The 16,128-nt window shown below is 38.3% G+C and overlaps 1 protein-coding gene across 3 annotated transcripts in view; it reads left to right on the top strand.

The window, feature by feature from the left end:
• The window catches only part of SCAPER (S-phase cyclin A associated protein in the ER), a 522,888-nt gene that overhangs the window by 427,073 nt on the left and 79,687 nt on the right, over positions 1–16,128 (top strand). For all 3 annotated transcript variants that reach the window (XM_060617955.3, XM_060617952.3, XM_060617953.3), the window contains one exon: positions 7,841–8,073. In XM_060617955.3, the coding sequence (XP_060473938.1) occupies positions 7,841–8,073 (233 nt within the window). The remainder of the gene's footprint in view (positions 1–7,840; positions 8,074–16,128) is intronic.

The raw sequence follows: 16,128 nt of genomic DNA, 5'->3' as shown, positions 1-16,128 counted from the left end.
ATTTATTGTGTTTTTTTAGTTTCTCTTTCACTTATTTCTACTCTAATCTTTATTATTTCCTTCCTTTTGCTGGCTTTAGGCTTCGTTTGTTCTTTTCTCTAGCTCCTTCAGGTGTAAGGTTAGGTTGTTTATTTGAAATTATTCTTGGTTCTTGATGTAGGCCTGTATTTCTAAACAATCTTCTGTTGGTTCTCAGTGAACTTAAATCATATTCTTACCATTGTGAACAAACACACTGTACAACTTAAAAATACATAAACCCAACTTCACAATACTAAAAATTATCTGGATAGAATTACCACTGATTACCAAGTTAATTTTCTCTCTCGGGAAATCACGTTACAAAAGGATGGATTTGTACTACTAAGAAAAGCATCTTTCTGTATTGCAAAGAAGAATGTAGGAAGTTTTTGAAATTACTTTCATAGTGTGAGGTAGTGGGAGGAAAAATGTAAATTTGCCTTTTAAAAGTGACAATGACTTTTAACTTAATTTTGCCAAAACACTTTGCCTCACGGTTTGGGCCTATAAATATTGGATTTCTCCTTGGAGTAGGTTTAGAGAAGACACACAGTACTTATTCCAACCTTGATAGTTTCTTTATCCTCAGGAAATTTTCCTCCTCTGGGCCATGATTTTCTCAAATATAAAATGAAAAAATTTGATTCAGAAATTCTTTCTAGATCTAAAACTATATGAAATACCTGTAGATTTTAAGAAGCTAAAATATCTTTTGAGAGGAAGGGGAAATTTTATAGTAAGAATATGTACATGAAGTCAACCTGTAATTTGCTACTGTAAGGTAATGACCACAAGTGTATACTGAAGAAATATACTAAGGGAAATGCCTTTCATCCATTGGAGAAAAATTGTGGTTTTAGATTTCTGCCTCAGGAGTGACAGATTCAGAAGAGCCAAAAGCTACATAGCTCTGTTTTTTCCCAGGCCAGGTCAGGTACATACCACCAGGTGATAGTTATAAGCACTGGTGCATGCTGGGAAGGTAACCTTCCCCTGCCCTTCAGAGACCACCCACCCCAGGATGGAATGTGTTCCAGACTCAGGTAAGCCAGGTGTGCAATAGATGGGGGCAGTGAGCAGGGGGGAGGGGAGGATGTTGCTAGCACACCTTTCCTAAAGGACAGGCTCCTCAACTTGCAATGTGCCCTTGGCCTGCAACTGTGCTGGAAGGAAGTTAAACTCTAGTGTTGGTCTATAAACATGTATTAGAACTCTAGGTGTGCCTTTCATCTACTAAGTGTCCCAAAAGAGCAGGCTGCTAATGAGTTATTTTACCTCTGGCAAGTAACAGCGATACCCAACTAGACAAAAGACAACAGTATAGAGTAGTGCTCTGAATACATTATCCTTTACAGTGTAGATACTTTCCCCTGCAAGTTTCTTTTTATCAAATCTCATTTTTGAAGACTAGAAAGAACCTTTCTGTCTCACTGAAAATAAGCCCCTCCTTACCTTAATTTAGGCAATTTTGAAATTCTTTCCTAGATGAACCATTGGTTTCCTATTAAATCGTTGCTGTTAAATGATTTAAAAGCAGGAAAAGAAAAGTCTATATAGAAGGATAAGGAGAATTTCTGTGACCACTTGAATAAAATCTCCTGATGAAACACAAAAAACACTTCAGTAAAGGTTACAAGCAAAAGAAAATTCTGTTCTCAGAAGTGAAAGGATCAATACTAAATGAGAAAATACACATACAAACACAAAATTCTATGGAAAAATATGATAAGGAGCTGAACTGAATGTCAGGCTAACTTAGACTGTTGGAAAATAGTAAATTATGGGGAGAAAGTAAAAGACTGTTCAGTACAGTGACATCATTTTGACCTAGGTCTGAAATCCCAGGATTCACTGCAGCAGGCCTAACAAGGGAAGCTAAGCTCCTGCAGGCCACGAGCATTCTTCATATAACTGCCAGATTATTAGGGAGGTTTTTCAGTTTGTGTTTACTTTATGAAGAAACTGCCAAATGGTATTTCTAAAATTAAGTAGAAAGCCCCAATGAAATAGAAAATCAAAAGTTACCAGCTATGGACAGAGAATATAGGCATATTGTAAAAATATATCTGATTTACTTTACACTGAGCTTATTTTCTTAGGGCTGATGAAGAAGTGACATTTGATGCTCAAACCACATTGACAGTTTCTGGATAATGAGATTAGTATATTTCACCCAGAATTATCCCAACAATCCTTAAATATAATGTATTCTTGCCCTTTGGCCAAGAATAAAGCACTTATGGAATTCTTTTTTTTTTTTTTTTTAATGGAAGAGACATCAGAAAGACATTGTTTGGCTCATGATCAGTTTTTACTTCCCTCCACCAAAGAAAAAGTTTCTGCTGAATCTTCAGTAAAAGAGATACCCAATGTGAGAGTCAGTGCACACGGGCTTTAAAGTCTATTAAATTCAGGTTCAAGTACTGGACCTTTCCTTTAATTAGCTGTGAAACTTGGGCATGTCCTTGATATCTCTGAACTTGAATTCTCAATCTGTAAAAATTAAATGTTATGATACAGGAAAAATGCTTAACCATGTTTGACTTAGTAGAAAAACCTCATAGATGTTAGTCTCTGTCCTTCCTTCTCTTCCCCTCTCCCAGTGAGTATTGTTCACAATTTATCCTTTTTTTTTTTTTTTTTTAGTATCTTTAGGTTGTCATTTGGAGCATAAGCAGTTATACTGATATATACTAAATGATAATTTCAGAGGAAATAAAGATAAGTAAGTCTAACTAATAAAGACAACTGAGTCTCATGTTGTAATACCTTTTTTGCACTCATATCTGTCCTTTCTTGTGCTTCCAGAATCAGTGTCACCTTTTGCTACTGCCTGCCTCTAAAATAGTCACCACTTTCCTCTTTTATATTGTTTTTTCTGTTCCTCTGTAAACCATGAAACCACAGCTTCATACATTTGTTTATAAAATCAGAGTTTGTAGGGTCTGAATGACCCATAAGGTGAGCAGAGCATCACTCTGATCCCTTGATCATGTATGTAGTAGATACTCAAATGTTAGATAAGCAGGTGATTAAATAAGTGTCATTAATTTTGGTACCTCAGTTTTTTTAAATTTTTTATTAATTCTCAAACTAAATTCTTCAAAGATGAAATAAATGGATGAAGTACTTCTAATTAAGTGAAAGATTACTAAATACACATGCATAGTGTTTTATTTGAAATGATGAAAATCAGTACAAGGTTTTTGAAAAGAAAGGATTATGAAATTTTGTGATGATGAAGAAACTGACATTACCCAGAAATGTATTTCTCCTATTCTTTCTGTAGTGTGTAAAAGAAAAAGAAAGTTGTGTTTTTAGTGGATTTATTGAGTTAATTTTAAAATGTGGCCAACTTGAAAACACAAGTTATATTTTCTCTGCCTGGGGGGCCCCACTAATAGTGGATAGATATAGGCCTGAATCCTCAAAAACAAAGAAAATAGAAAAGGAAAGCAAATTTGTTTTAATCTGGGAAGCATATACTTAAAGGACAGTTGTCTAAAAGCTAAAACCTAAATTAATGGAAGAAAAATGTCAGAAGAAAATTTGTGCCACAGAACCCCAGAAGGTTCAAGAATTAGAGTCACCAAGTATCTCAGAAAATGAGGATACAAGTGGGGCTGGAAAGAGGGTAATTGGTTGAAAGTCTAAACAAGAGACAGTTTAGATACCCTAGATTTCATGTGCTCTGTGTGCCGCCAAATGACACTCCCCTCAATGGTGGCAGAAACAAGTTTGAAACCTAAAGTTTCTCCAGGTACAGGGACACCATATACAGACACAAAAAAATCCTACAAAAACAAAATGACTAAGTGAAAATCTATTCCTTAAATAGTGAGACACTCGGCCTCCTTCTTCTATGAATCTCTGCAAAAATGGATAGGCCATGTTATATACTCCAGGCTTAGAAGATATAGGATTTCATTCTTCTGAAACTAACTCTCCTGGGAGAACATACCTATACTACTAATAGTTGGGATTTCCCAGTGGAAAAGCTGGGTCTCTGTTTAGTCATCTAAATTGAAGCCCTTCACACAGAGTGTGTGTCCATCTTGTGATTGGATCAAGATTGTGATATCTAATCTATCTATGCATCAGTCTTGAGTATGAACAGAAAGTCCTACATTACCACTTATTTATGGAAAGCTTACAACCTAAAGAGAAAGAACTCACAGGAAACAGAGACCATGTAAGAAACAGAAGAAAATCTTAAAAAAAGCATAACTTCACAGAGATGAGAAATATATCCATGAAACAAAAATACTATAAAAACAAAGCATACAGGGAGCTAAAAATAGCTCCTGAAAATTAGAAATACAATAGATGAAATGAAAAACTCAGTAGAAGGACTGGAAAATAAAGTTAAGGAAATCATCTAAGAAGTAGGACAAAATGCAAAGAGGTGAAAAGCTGAAGAAAACAAAATATAAGAAAATTACAGGCTCAGTTCAGGACCGAAGTCCAGCAGAGAAAAGTGAGTGGGAGGAAATTAGCAAGGAAATAATGCAAGAAATGTCCCCATAAGTGAAACACATGGTTTTCAGATTGAAAAGAGTACTGAGTTTTTGTGTACACACACACACACACACACACACACACACACACACACACACAAGAAGGAAGAAGGAGAAGGAGAATCTATACCAAGACACAGGAAATCAGGGATAAGAAGTTCCTGAAAGTTTCTAGAGAGGACAAAACAGACCATGTACAAAAATATTAGAATTTGTTTGGACCGTTTAATGACAGCCCTTGGAGTAGGAAATAACGGAGCAGTCTTTCACAACTCTGAAGGAAAAGTAGTTGCAACCAAGAATCCTCCATTCAGCCAAACCATCATTCAGGTATAAGGATGAAATAAAGATCTATAAAGACTCACTGGTCTCAAAATTTTTCTTTCCATGCAATCTTTCTTAGGAACTTGTTGGAATATATTCCTCAACAAAATGAGAGCATGGGAAGAAAAAAAAGACATGGAATCCAAGAAACAAGGGTATCTAACCCAGGAAGGGGTGGAAGAAATTCTTAAGATGAAGATGAAGGGCAATCCCAAGAGGAGAGTTGTGTCACAGGCCTACAGAGCAGACAGTCCATATTAGTGCAGGGGTGTTGTAGGTTTCAGGGGGAATGTCTCCACTGGGGAAAGAAAAAGAATCAACAATTTCTGCTGTGTCTGAACTTGAGAGGAAATTTCACTGTAACCAGAAAGATTGACAATGAATTAATGACAGATAAATAGGAAATTCAGCATATGAAAAAAAGTTACCTGAGACCAAAAATTTGTATAAGAAAGTAAATGTAATCATCATATGCTAAAGAACTTAACCATGAATGATATTTGTGTAGGTGTAATGGAAGAAACAATATCATGCAGTCAATAGTACCAAGGACCAAATGTCCTGCCTCTCTTCCTCTTTCCAAGTACACAGTTGGATGACATTTCTTGGTTCTCTTGTGGTTGGGTTGGATGGTATGATTATTCTAGCCAATAAGGTGTGAGCAAAAATGAGAAGATCACTTTCAGGTAATGCATTTAATGTTGATTCAAGACCTTACAGAGATTTTTTTTCTTCTCTGCCACTGTGACCTACAGTGCTCTGTACTATCTGATACACTAGCCAATATTAAAGTTAAAATTAATTAAATTTAAAAATACAATCCCTGTATCACACTAACCACATTTCTAGTGCTCAACAGCCACATGTGACTAGTGCAGATATAGAACAGTGTAGACTTAAAAACTTGCATCATCTTAGAAAGTTCTATTGGTTATTGTTGCTATAAATGGTACTTGCTTTGTCACTCCAGAGTAAAGACAACAAGGATGCAGAACAGAGCCCCAGCCGGCCTGAGACGAACATGTCATTTGAATGAAAAATAAAACTTTATTGTTTGAAGCCACTGAAATTTTTGAGGAGTGTTTCACTGCAGCATAACCCAGCTCATCCTGACTTACATAGAAATCCTAGGTTCAAATTCCATTCTCATATACCACCTGCTATATTGGGATAGGCTAGGTTACACTAGTCACAATCGAAAGTTTGTGTGACTGTTTTATAACTACTATAGAGTTTCAAAGGGAGCTTTCATCAGTTAATTGGAGCATAGACTGCAGAAAGATTCTGCTGTAATTACTTGGGTTTAGGAATGGCTCCATGGTCAGATAGAACTTACGGTCAGCAGTCTTAAACAGGCTCTTCTCAGAAAAGTGACTTTCATGGCATGTCTAAATTAACAACAACAGAAAGGAATGAAGGGGACATTAGCTTGTGTTTATAAAGATCCTCTTTTTTTTTTAATCCAAGTGAGTATTTATTCCTCTTTTGATAGGACTGATGCAGGTGAAGAGTGAGGATAAGCAAAGGCTGATTATACTAAATGCATTTGAAGTGTAATAATTTGCCAGGTGTTTTTCTACTCATCATCTCATTTGAACTTTATAGTAGTCCTAGTAGGTAGGCAGATACAGAAACCAAGTCTCATAAATGTAAAATTGTTACTTTGAGTCATGTAATCTCCTAGAAGAAAAACTAGATCTTGAATACAGTACCATCTGATTCCATCCAGACCTCTTCTTCCCACCCTTAGCTTATTGTCTCTTCCCCTTTCTTGGTAGTAAGGCTTTTAGGAGTCAACCCCACCTCTCCCTGGGAAGAGTGAGCCCTTACAGACCAAGGGCACAGAGCTCCCAGCCTGGTAATTATATATCCAGCCATTGTACTTTTTTTTAATGTTTATTTACTTATTTATTTTGAGAGAGAGAAAGAGCAGGGAAGAGGCAGAGAAAGAGAATCGCAAGCAGGCTCTACACTGTTAGTGCAGAGCCCAACATGGGGCTCAATCTCACAAACCATGAGATTATGATCTGAGCTTACACTTAACAAACTGAGCTACCCAGGCACCCCTAGCTATTGTACTTCTTAAGTCATCCTTCTCTGTGAGAACTGTTATTCATATACAGTAGTATTTACTGTTTATGTGGTAATGGTAATGGTAGGAATCATAGTAAGAGTAGAAATATAGTAACAGATAACACTTCTGTGTGGCTTACCTATGTGCCAGACATTGTTCTAAGAATTTACACATGTTGATTTACTGCTATGATTATGATTATCCTCATTTCACAATTGAGGAAATAGAGACACAGAAAGGTTAAGGAATTTGTCTAAGACCATGTAACTGTAGAGTCAGAAACCAAGCCCAGGTTCTGACTCCTAGTCCCAACTTTTAACCATGTTACTTCTTGTAAACTATATACAAGAATAGCTGAATATGACACTAGGTATTAGGCAAAAACTGTTTTACCATTCTGTAATAAGAAATACGAATTTGATTTTAATAGAGGAATTCAGATTAGATATTTTTAGAACTCACTTTAACAAGAAAACAATGTTGTCAGTTTACCAATTGGTTCATTTTCTGGGCTCATATAAATTGTTAATATAATGTATTCAATTGAATAAATACTATTTCTTGAGCACTTACTGTATGCCTTGGCATGAGCTAAGCATTTTATGTGGATTAACTCATTTAATCCTCACTAGAATCTTATGATATAGGCACTGTTGTTGTCCCTCTTTTATAAATGAGAATATATTGAAGCTTTGAAGTAGCAACATGCCCAAGGTCGCTCAACTAGCAAGGATAAAGCTGAGACTTGAACTCAGCAATCTAACTTCAGAACCAACACTCTAATATTTAGCTAGCCACTTCTACAATTTCAAAATTATTTATGATTCCAGAAATGTTCCACATTATCTCTGTCCACTTCTGGTGGTTTTCCTGAAATATAATTACTGTATTTTTTTCCATCTAGGTTTATGTTCCAGATGAAAATAATGCTATTTTGGGAAGAAATACAAATAAGCAACTTTTTGAAGGTTTGACAACTGGACTTCTCAAAGTCAGTGCTGTGGTTTTTAGCTGCCTGATTGCCAATCGACCAGATGGAAACAGCCAGCCAGATACACCAAAAATATCGACACAGGAAATGAAAAACAAACCCTCACAAGGTGATACTTTTAACAGTCGAGTTCAGGACCTCATCAGGTAAAATTGTTAGACTTCTTCAAACTTTCTTCTTTAAAAAAAAAAGTTATATTAAAATAATTTAAATCTCAGGGTCCATATGATGGTATTGGTTCTCATGATACCGTCCATAAATTCTTGGCAATAAATACACTACATTTTGTACCACAGAGAAGAAAAATCCTGTTAATGAAAAGCAATACAGTTAGAGCTCATCTGTCACTATTGATATTTAGATATTTGATATTAGAATGTGTAGTGTCCAAGCTTTTATAACTTTCTTGCTGTCAACTATTCCCAAATCAAGAATTTCTGAGAATTCTCCCATTTCAGGTCATCTCTTGTTTTAAATTTGATTTGGACTTAAAACAGTAATAGCTACCATTTATGGAGCACTCATTATGTGTAAGGTATTATAATGTAGTAGAGGCTTTGCAGCCCTTGAAGTGTAGGATTTCTAATTTAGACTTTGTAGGTGGTGAAAATGCTCAGGGAGGTTAAGTGCTTTGCCTAAGTTTATTTAATAGATAGATTTACAAGTAAGTAGGAGATTTGAGATTGGAACTCAGGTCTTGCTGGACTACCAAAATCTGTGTGCTTTGCTCTACACAAATGTAGCTATTTCTGACACCTGTTCAAGGTCAACCCTGCTAAGGTCACCTTTTCTCCAGGGAAATTTACTCCTGTTTTGACATCTGAACTCTTTTTTCCTCATGCATCTTGAATCAAGTAGGACATTTAATTTCCCAATAGGGTTCCATTTGGTGTTAATCACTTACCTGCCCCACCTATCTGCAACTTTTCTGTGATCAGCACTGATCTCCAGTTTGAAAAATCCATGAAATTTGTTGCTCTGAAGCTTATGGTAGGTTAATAGAAAAGAGAATGCCTTCTTCTTCATTTGTCTCAAAACAGTTCTTATATTTCTGCTGGTTTCTTGTAGTGCTTTCTTGGGAACAGTTGTTTCATTCAGTATCTTTCTTACCCTTGATTATTTTGTTCACATATCCCTTCCATCTGCCTGCCCTCTCTCCCCAAGCATATTTATTGCTAGAAAGTACTAGGTCCTTTGGGTCTACAACGATTTACCTTATAGCACTTAACTTTTTTTTAAATTTTTTATATTAAATATAATTTATTGTCAAAGTGGTTTCTATACAACACCCAGTGCTCATCCCAACAGGTTTTTTAAACTTTTTTTTTAATGTTTATTTATTTTTGAGAGAGTGAGAGAGAGACAGAGCAGGATCGTGGATGGGGCAGAGAGAGAGGGAGACACAGAATCCGAAGCAGACTCCAGGCTCTGAGCTGTCAGCATAGAGCCCAACATGGGGCGCGAACTCATGAACCTTGAGATCATGACCTGAGCTGAAGTTGGACGCTTAACTGACTGAGATTACCCAGGAGCCCCTACAACACTTGACTTATAACCTCCCTGGCCTTTCTCTCATTTGCTTTATCCCATTCAATTTCCCCATCTCCTTTGGTCACTGTAGAACCTAGCTCCTCGGTTGATAAGTGCTATTCTGTCCCTACATTCTCCCTTGGGCTACTGTGTGATGCAGCAACCCTGCATTCTCGTCCAGGCAACATAGCCACAGCCTTGCCCAGCCAAGTGCTTCAGTGTAATTCTAATGGGCTTTCCAGGAGAAAGGACATACATTTTCACATATATTATTATATATTATTATAGTTACCAGATCCTCTATAAAGGAAGAAGGTATTAGGGAAGAAATAACAGTGGTAATCTCCCAAACCAAATAACTCAGATAACTTAAAAAGACTGATTGACAATTACAGCCTTTCAGAACAAAACTCTGCCACTGTTTCTCTGACTTGAACCACTTCTGCTGAAGGTTTTCTTATAAATAATGCATTGTTAGTTGATTGATGATGACTTTGTGTAGAACCACAAACTATATTTTGGATCAGAAGCAAACAGAACATGTCTAATTATTTCCATGCTTGCTCTCTCACCTTCTCAGATATAAACTAACAAGAAATCTCACTCCACTCCCTGCCATTACCTGGGAGTTTTTTGTCACCTTATATCTGTAGAGTTGTAAAACTGGACAGAAAGTTCCAACAGTCTTTGGTGCTGTTCTCTAGCCTATACTCCAGAAGTAGAGCTGGAGCCGAGCACACTACCCTGACATATGTCCCTTTCTTCTCGTGTGATATAAAAGAGGCAAGACGATATATAACAGAGATGGTAATAACAGTATTTATTCTCATTATTTTACATGGTTCAGTCAAGTGTCTAGATCTAAGAGATTCTCAAATATATATCAGTTCATACTATGGTCACCTGTAGCACTTTGTGCTAGATACCATACAAGGTCCTAGGAAACAAAAAACAAACAAATGGCACAAGAACAGACACTCAGATCGATGGAACAGAATAGATAACCCAGAAATGGACCCACAAACATAATGGCCAACTAATCTTTGACAAAGCAGGAAAGAATATCCAATGGAATCAAGACAGTCTCTTCAGCAAGTGGTGCTGGGAAGACTGGACAGCAACATGCAGAAGAATGAACCTGGACCACTTTCTTATACCATACACAAAAATAAACTCAAAATGGATCAAAGACCTCAATGTAAGACAGGAAGCCATCAGAATCCTCGAGGAGAAAGCACGCAAAAACCTCTTTGATCTTGCCTGCAGAAATTTCTTACTCAACACGTCTCCAGAGGCAAGGGAAACAAAAGCAAAAATGAACTATGGGGACCTCATCAAAATAAAAGGCTTCTGCACAGCAAAGGAAACAATCAGCAAAACTAAAAGGCAACCGACAGAATGGGAGAAGATATTTTCAAATGACATATCAGATAAAGGGTTAGTATCCAAAATCTATAAAGATCTTATCAAACTCAACACCCAAAAAACAAATAATCCAGTGAAGAAATGGGCAAAAGACATGAATAGACACTTCTCCAAGGAAGACATCCAGATGGCCAACCGACACATGAAAAAATGCTCAACATCACTCACCGTCAGGGAAATACAAATCAAAACCACAATGAGATACCACCTCACACCTGTTAGAATGGCTAACATTAACAACTCAGCAACAACAGATGTTGGCAAGGATGTGGAGAAAGAGGATCTCTTTTGCATTGTTGGTAGGAATGCAAACTGGTGCAGCCACTCTGGAAAACAGTATGGAGGTTCCTCAAAAAACTAAAAATAGAACTATCCTATGACCCAGCAATTGCACTACTAGGTATATATCCAAGGGATACAGGTATGCTGTTTTGAAGGGACACATGCACCCCCATGTTTATAGCAGCACTATCAACAATAGCCAAAGTATGGAAAGAGCCAAAACGTCCATTGATGGATGAATGGATAAAGAAGATGTGGTATATATATACAATGGAGTATTATTTGTCAATCAAAAAGAATGAAATCTTGCCGTTTGCAGCTATGTGGGTGGAACTAGAACTAGAAGGTAATATGCTAAGTGAAATTAGAGAAAGACAAAAATCATATGTCTTTACTCATATGAGAACTTTAAGATACAAAACAGATGCACATATGAACATAAGGGAAGGGAAGCAAAAATAATATAAAAACAAGGAGGGGGACAAAAACATAAGAGACTCATAAATATGGAGAACAAACAGAGGGTTAATGGAGGGGTTGTGGGAGGGGGGATGAGCTACTCATCTACTCCTGAAATCATTATTTATTGCACTATATGCTAACTAACTTGGATGTAAATTTAAAAAATAAATAAAAGTAAATAAATTAATTAATTAATAAATGCTACTCTCTTAGCAACTTGTTAACTATAGTCACCGTGCTATACATTAATCCCCAGAACTTAGTCATATTATAGAGTTTGTACCCTTTAATAACATCTAATTTTCCCTAGCCCCTACGCCTTAGTAACCACCATTCTACTCTCCATTTCTAGAAGTCTGGCATTTTTAGATTCTACTTATATGTAAGTGAGATCATACAGTATATATCTTACTGTCTGACTTATTTTACTTAGCATAATGTCTTCAGGGTCCATCAATGTTATTGGAAATGGAAGGATTTCCTTCTTTTTTTGGATGAATAATATTCTATTATACACACACACACACACACACACACACACACACACATCACCCATTTTCTTTATTCATTCATCCATTATAGTCACTTAGAGTTGTTTCCATGTGTTGGCTATTGTGAATAGTGCTGCAATGAACATGGGAGTACAGGTATCTCTTTGAGATAGTGACTCATTTCCCTCAGATGTATACACAGAAGTAGAATTGATGGATTGTATGGTAGTTGTGTTTTTAATTTTTTGAGGAATGTCCCTACTATTTTCCACAGTGGCTATACAAATTTACATTCCCACCAAAAGTGTACAAGGGTTCACTTTTCTTGACATCCTTGCCAAAATTATCTCCTGTCTTTTTGATACTTGCTGTTCTAACAGGTTTGAAGTGGATCTCATTGTGGTTTTGATTTGCACTTTCCCTGATAATTGGTGATGTTGAGTGTCTTTTCCTGTACCTGGTGGGCATCTGTATGTTCCTTGCAAAAATGTCTATTTGGGTCCTTTGCCCACTTTTTAATCAGATTATTTGTGTTTTTACTATTGAATGGTAAGATTTCCTTATATATTTTGGATATGAACCCCTTATCTGGTATATTATTTGCAAATATTTTCTCCCTTTCAATAGGCTGCCTTTTCACTTTGTTGTTTCCTGTGCTGTGCAGAAGCCTCTAAGGTTGATGTAGTCCCACTTGTTCATTTTTGCTTCTGTTTCTTATCGTATGCAAAAAAATATTTGCCAAGTCCAATGTGAAGGAGTTTTTCCCTGTATTTTCTTCTAAGAGTTTTATGGTTTGAGGTCTTACACTTAAGTCTTTAATCCATCTGAAGTTCATTTTTGTGAGCAGTGTAAGATAGGAATCCAATTTCATTCTTCTGCAAGTGGCTACCCATTTGTTCCAGCACCATTTATTGAAGACACTGTCCTTTCCCCGTTGACTGTTCTTGGCTCCCTTGTCAAAAATTTGTGGACTGTATATGCATGGGTTTGTTTCTGGGTTCTCAATTCTGTTCTGTTGGTCTGTGTGTGTTTTTATGCCAAAACCATACTGTTTTGGTTATGATAGCTTTGTAATTAGTTTGAAATCGGGAAGTGTAATGCCTCCAGCTGTGTTCTTCTTTTACAAGGTTTCTTTGGCTCTTTAAAGTCTTACTGAAGCACAGTCCTTTTCATCATATCCAAGTAGATATTTATATCTATGTCTTAAAACAGGGAAATCAAACTGTGAAACCAGAAGGCAAATAGATGATTCCAAATCACTAACTGATACCAGTCTTTTGGAATCAAAAGTTATCAAATGAAAGGCATCTATTCAACAAGTTATAAAACTGTACTTTAGCACTTTCCTAGCCAACAAACCCTCGCCTCATATCAGAATATAGCATAGGCCCATCAGGGTGCACAAGTTCAAAACTGAACACATAATCTTTTCACCCAGAGGAGCTCCTTTTCCTGTGTGATTTGTCCTTATCAGTGGCACCAATATCCCATTCAGTTACTTAAGCCAGCAGTCTGACCACTGTCAAACACTCCTCACAGAGACTCTTTTACCAAATCAATATCCAATTAAGTCTTTAGTATTTACTGAGTAGAGACAGACGTGCCCTGGTGAGAAGAGCAAGTCGCACCTTAATGTCTGGGGCTCAACCGAGGGTGTGGCTCCCTACTGTGCAAGCTGAACCACCTTGGAGTGTGGAGACACAAAGGAATCTAGATCCAAGTCACCTCTTTCCCACTTTTGGAGCTCGGTGTCTGGCCTGCCTGTCTGACTCTTGAGGAGAGACCTGGGAAGATGGCTGGGTAGGAGGATGCTGGGCTCACCTTGTCCCGCTGATTGCTTAGATTCCATCCACATCTGCCTAAACATCCAGAACAACACCAGAAGACTAGCAGAACAGATTCTCCAGAGCCAAGCATAGACAAGAGGCCCACGATAGAGGATAGGAAGGGCAGAGAGTCAGTGCATGCTACACGGACGGGCGGGTGGGAGCCAGGGCAGTGGAGGGGAAGCCTTCCAGGCAAAGAAGAACCCCCGAAGTCTGGCTTGCAAAAGCGGAGGGGCCAGACTCCGTGAGTTCTGACAGCCAGCGGGACTTAACATCTGGAATGTTAAAAGTCAACAGCTCTGCTCTCGGAGAGTGGGGAGGGCAAGGGGATGCCAGGAGGGAGAGTTCTTGAGCCAGGAAGACAGAGCTCAGCTCAACGGGGGGACAAACATGCTGGCAATCGCCATCTCCCTCTCCCATCCACCAGCCGAAATTCCAAAGGGAACCAGTTCCCATCAACAAACTTGCTTGCACCAGGCAAACACCCAATGCTGTGCTTCTGTGGATCCATCCCTCCAACTGACCTGCCTCCCTCCTGGTGCTGCAGGGCCCCTCCCGCAGGGGACCACCACCAACAAAGCTAGCTAAGCCTGCCCCTTCCGCCGCTATGCACCTTGCAGATCCACCCCATCTAATAAGCCCTTGGCCAGATCCCATTGAAGCAGCACAAGCCTGGCAGTGTGTAAACAGCCCAGACAGGGGCCACACCACCCCACAGTGAGTCCTGCCCCTGGGAGGGGGGAAGATAAGGTACACATCAGTCTGACTGTAGCCCCAGCAGTGGGCTGGGGGCAGACATCAGATCTGACTGTGGCCCCACCCACCAACACAAGTTACTCCAGGCAGCACAGGGGAAGAGCCCTGCAGTTTGGAGCTACCTCAGGGACTACCCAAAGTGATGAAACAGAAGAATTCTCCTCAAAAGAAACTCCAGGAAGTAACGACAGCTAACCAATTGATCAAAACCGATCTAAGCAATACAACGGAACAAGAATTTAGAATAACAGTCATAAAATTAATCACTGCGCTTGCAAAAAGCATAGAGGACAGCAGAGAATCTATTGCTACAGAGATCAAGGGACTAAAAAATAGTCACGAGAAATTTAAAAATGCTATAAATGAGGTGCAAAATAAAATGGAGGTGGCCATAGCACAGATTGAAGAGGCAGAGGAGAGAATAGGTGAATTCAAAGATAAAGTTATGGGAAAAGAGGAAGCTGAGAAAAAGAGAGAAAAAAATCCGGGAGTATGAGGGGAGAATTAGAGAACTAAGTGATGCAATCAAACGGAACAATATCCGTATCATAGGAATTCCAGAAGAAGAGGAGAGAGAGAAAGGGGCTGAAGGTGTACTTGAACAAATCCTAGCTGAGAACTTCCCTGATCTGGGGAAGGAAGCAAGCATTGAAATCCAAGAGGTGCAGAGAACCCCCTGTAGATATAACTTGAATCGATCTTCTGCAGGACATATCATAGTGAAACTGGCAAAATACAAGGATAAAGAGAGAATTCTGAAAGCAGCTAGGGATAAACGGGCCCTAACATACAAAAGTAGACACATAGGGGAGTGCCAAAGCTACCTACTGAAATTTGGCAGGCCAGAAAGGAATGGCAGGAAACCTTCAATGTGATGAACAGAAAAAATATGCAGCCAAGAATCCTTTATCCAGCAAGTCTGTCGTTCAGGATGGAAGGAGAGATAAAGGTTTTCCCAAACAAACAAAACCTGAAGGAATTCATCACCACTAAACCAGCCCTACAAAAGATACTAAGGGGGACTCTGTGAGTGAAATGTTGCAAGGACCACAAAGTACCAGAGACATCACTACAAGCACGAAACCTACAGACATCACAATGACTCCTAACCCGTATCTTTGAATAATAACACTGAATGTAAATGGACTAAATGCTCCAACGAAAAGACATAGGGTATCAGAATGGATTAAAAAAACAAGACCCATCTATTTGCTCTCTACAAGAGACTCATTTTAGACCTGAGGACACCTTCAGATTGAAAGTGAGGGGATGGAGAACTATCTATCATGCTACTGGAACTCAAAAGAAAGCTGGAGTAGCCATACTTATATCAGACAAACTAGACTTTAAATTAAAGGCTGTAACAAGAGATGAAGAAGGGCATTATATGATAATTACACAGTCTATCCATCAGGAAGAGCTAACAATT

The sequence above is a fragment of the Panthera onca genome, chromosome B3 (assembly GCF_046562875.1).
Source record: "Panthera onca isolate mPanOnc1 chromosome B3, mPanOnc1 haplotype 2, whole genome shotgun sequence".
In the NCBI taxonomy this organism is placed as follows: Eukaryota; Metazoa; Chordata; class Mammalia; order Carnivora; family Felidae; genus Panthera; species Panthera onca.
Note: the sequence above shows the minus strand (reverse complement) of the source record. Positions and strands in the feature narration are given on the sequence as shown.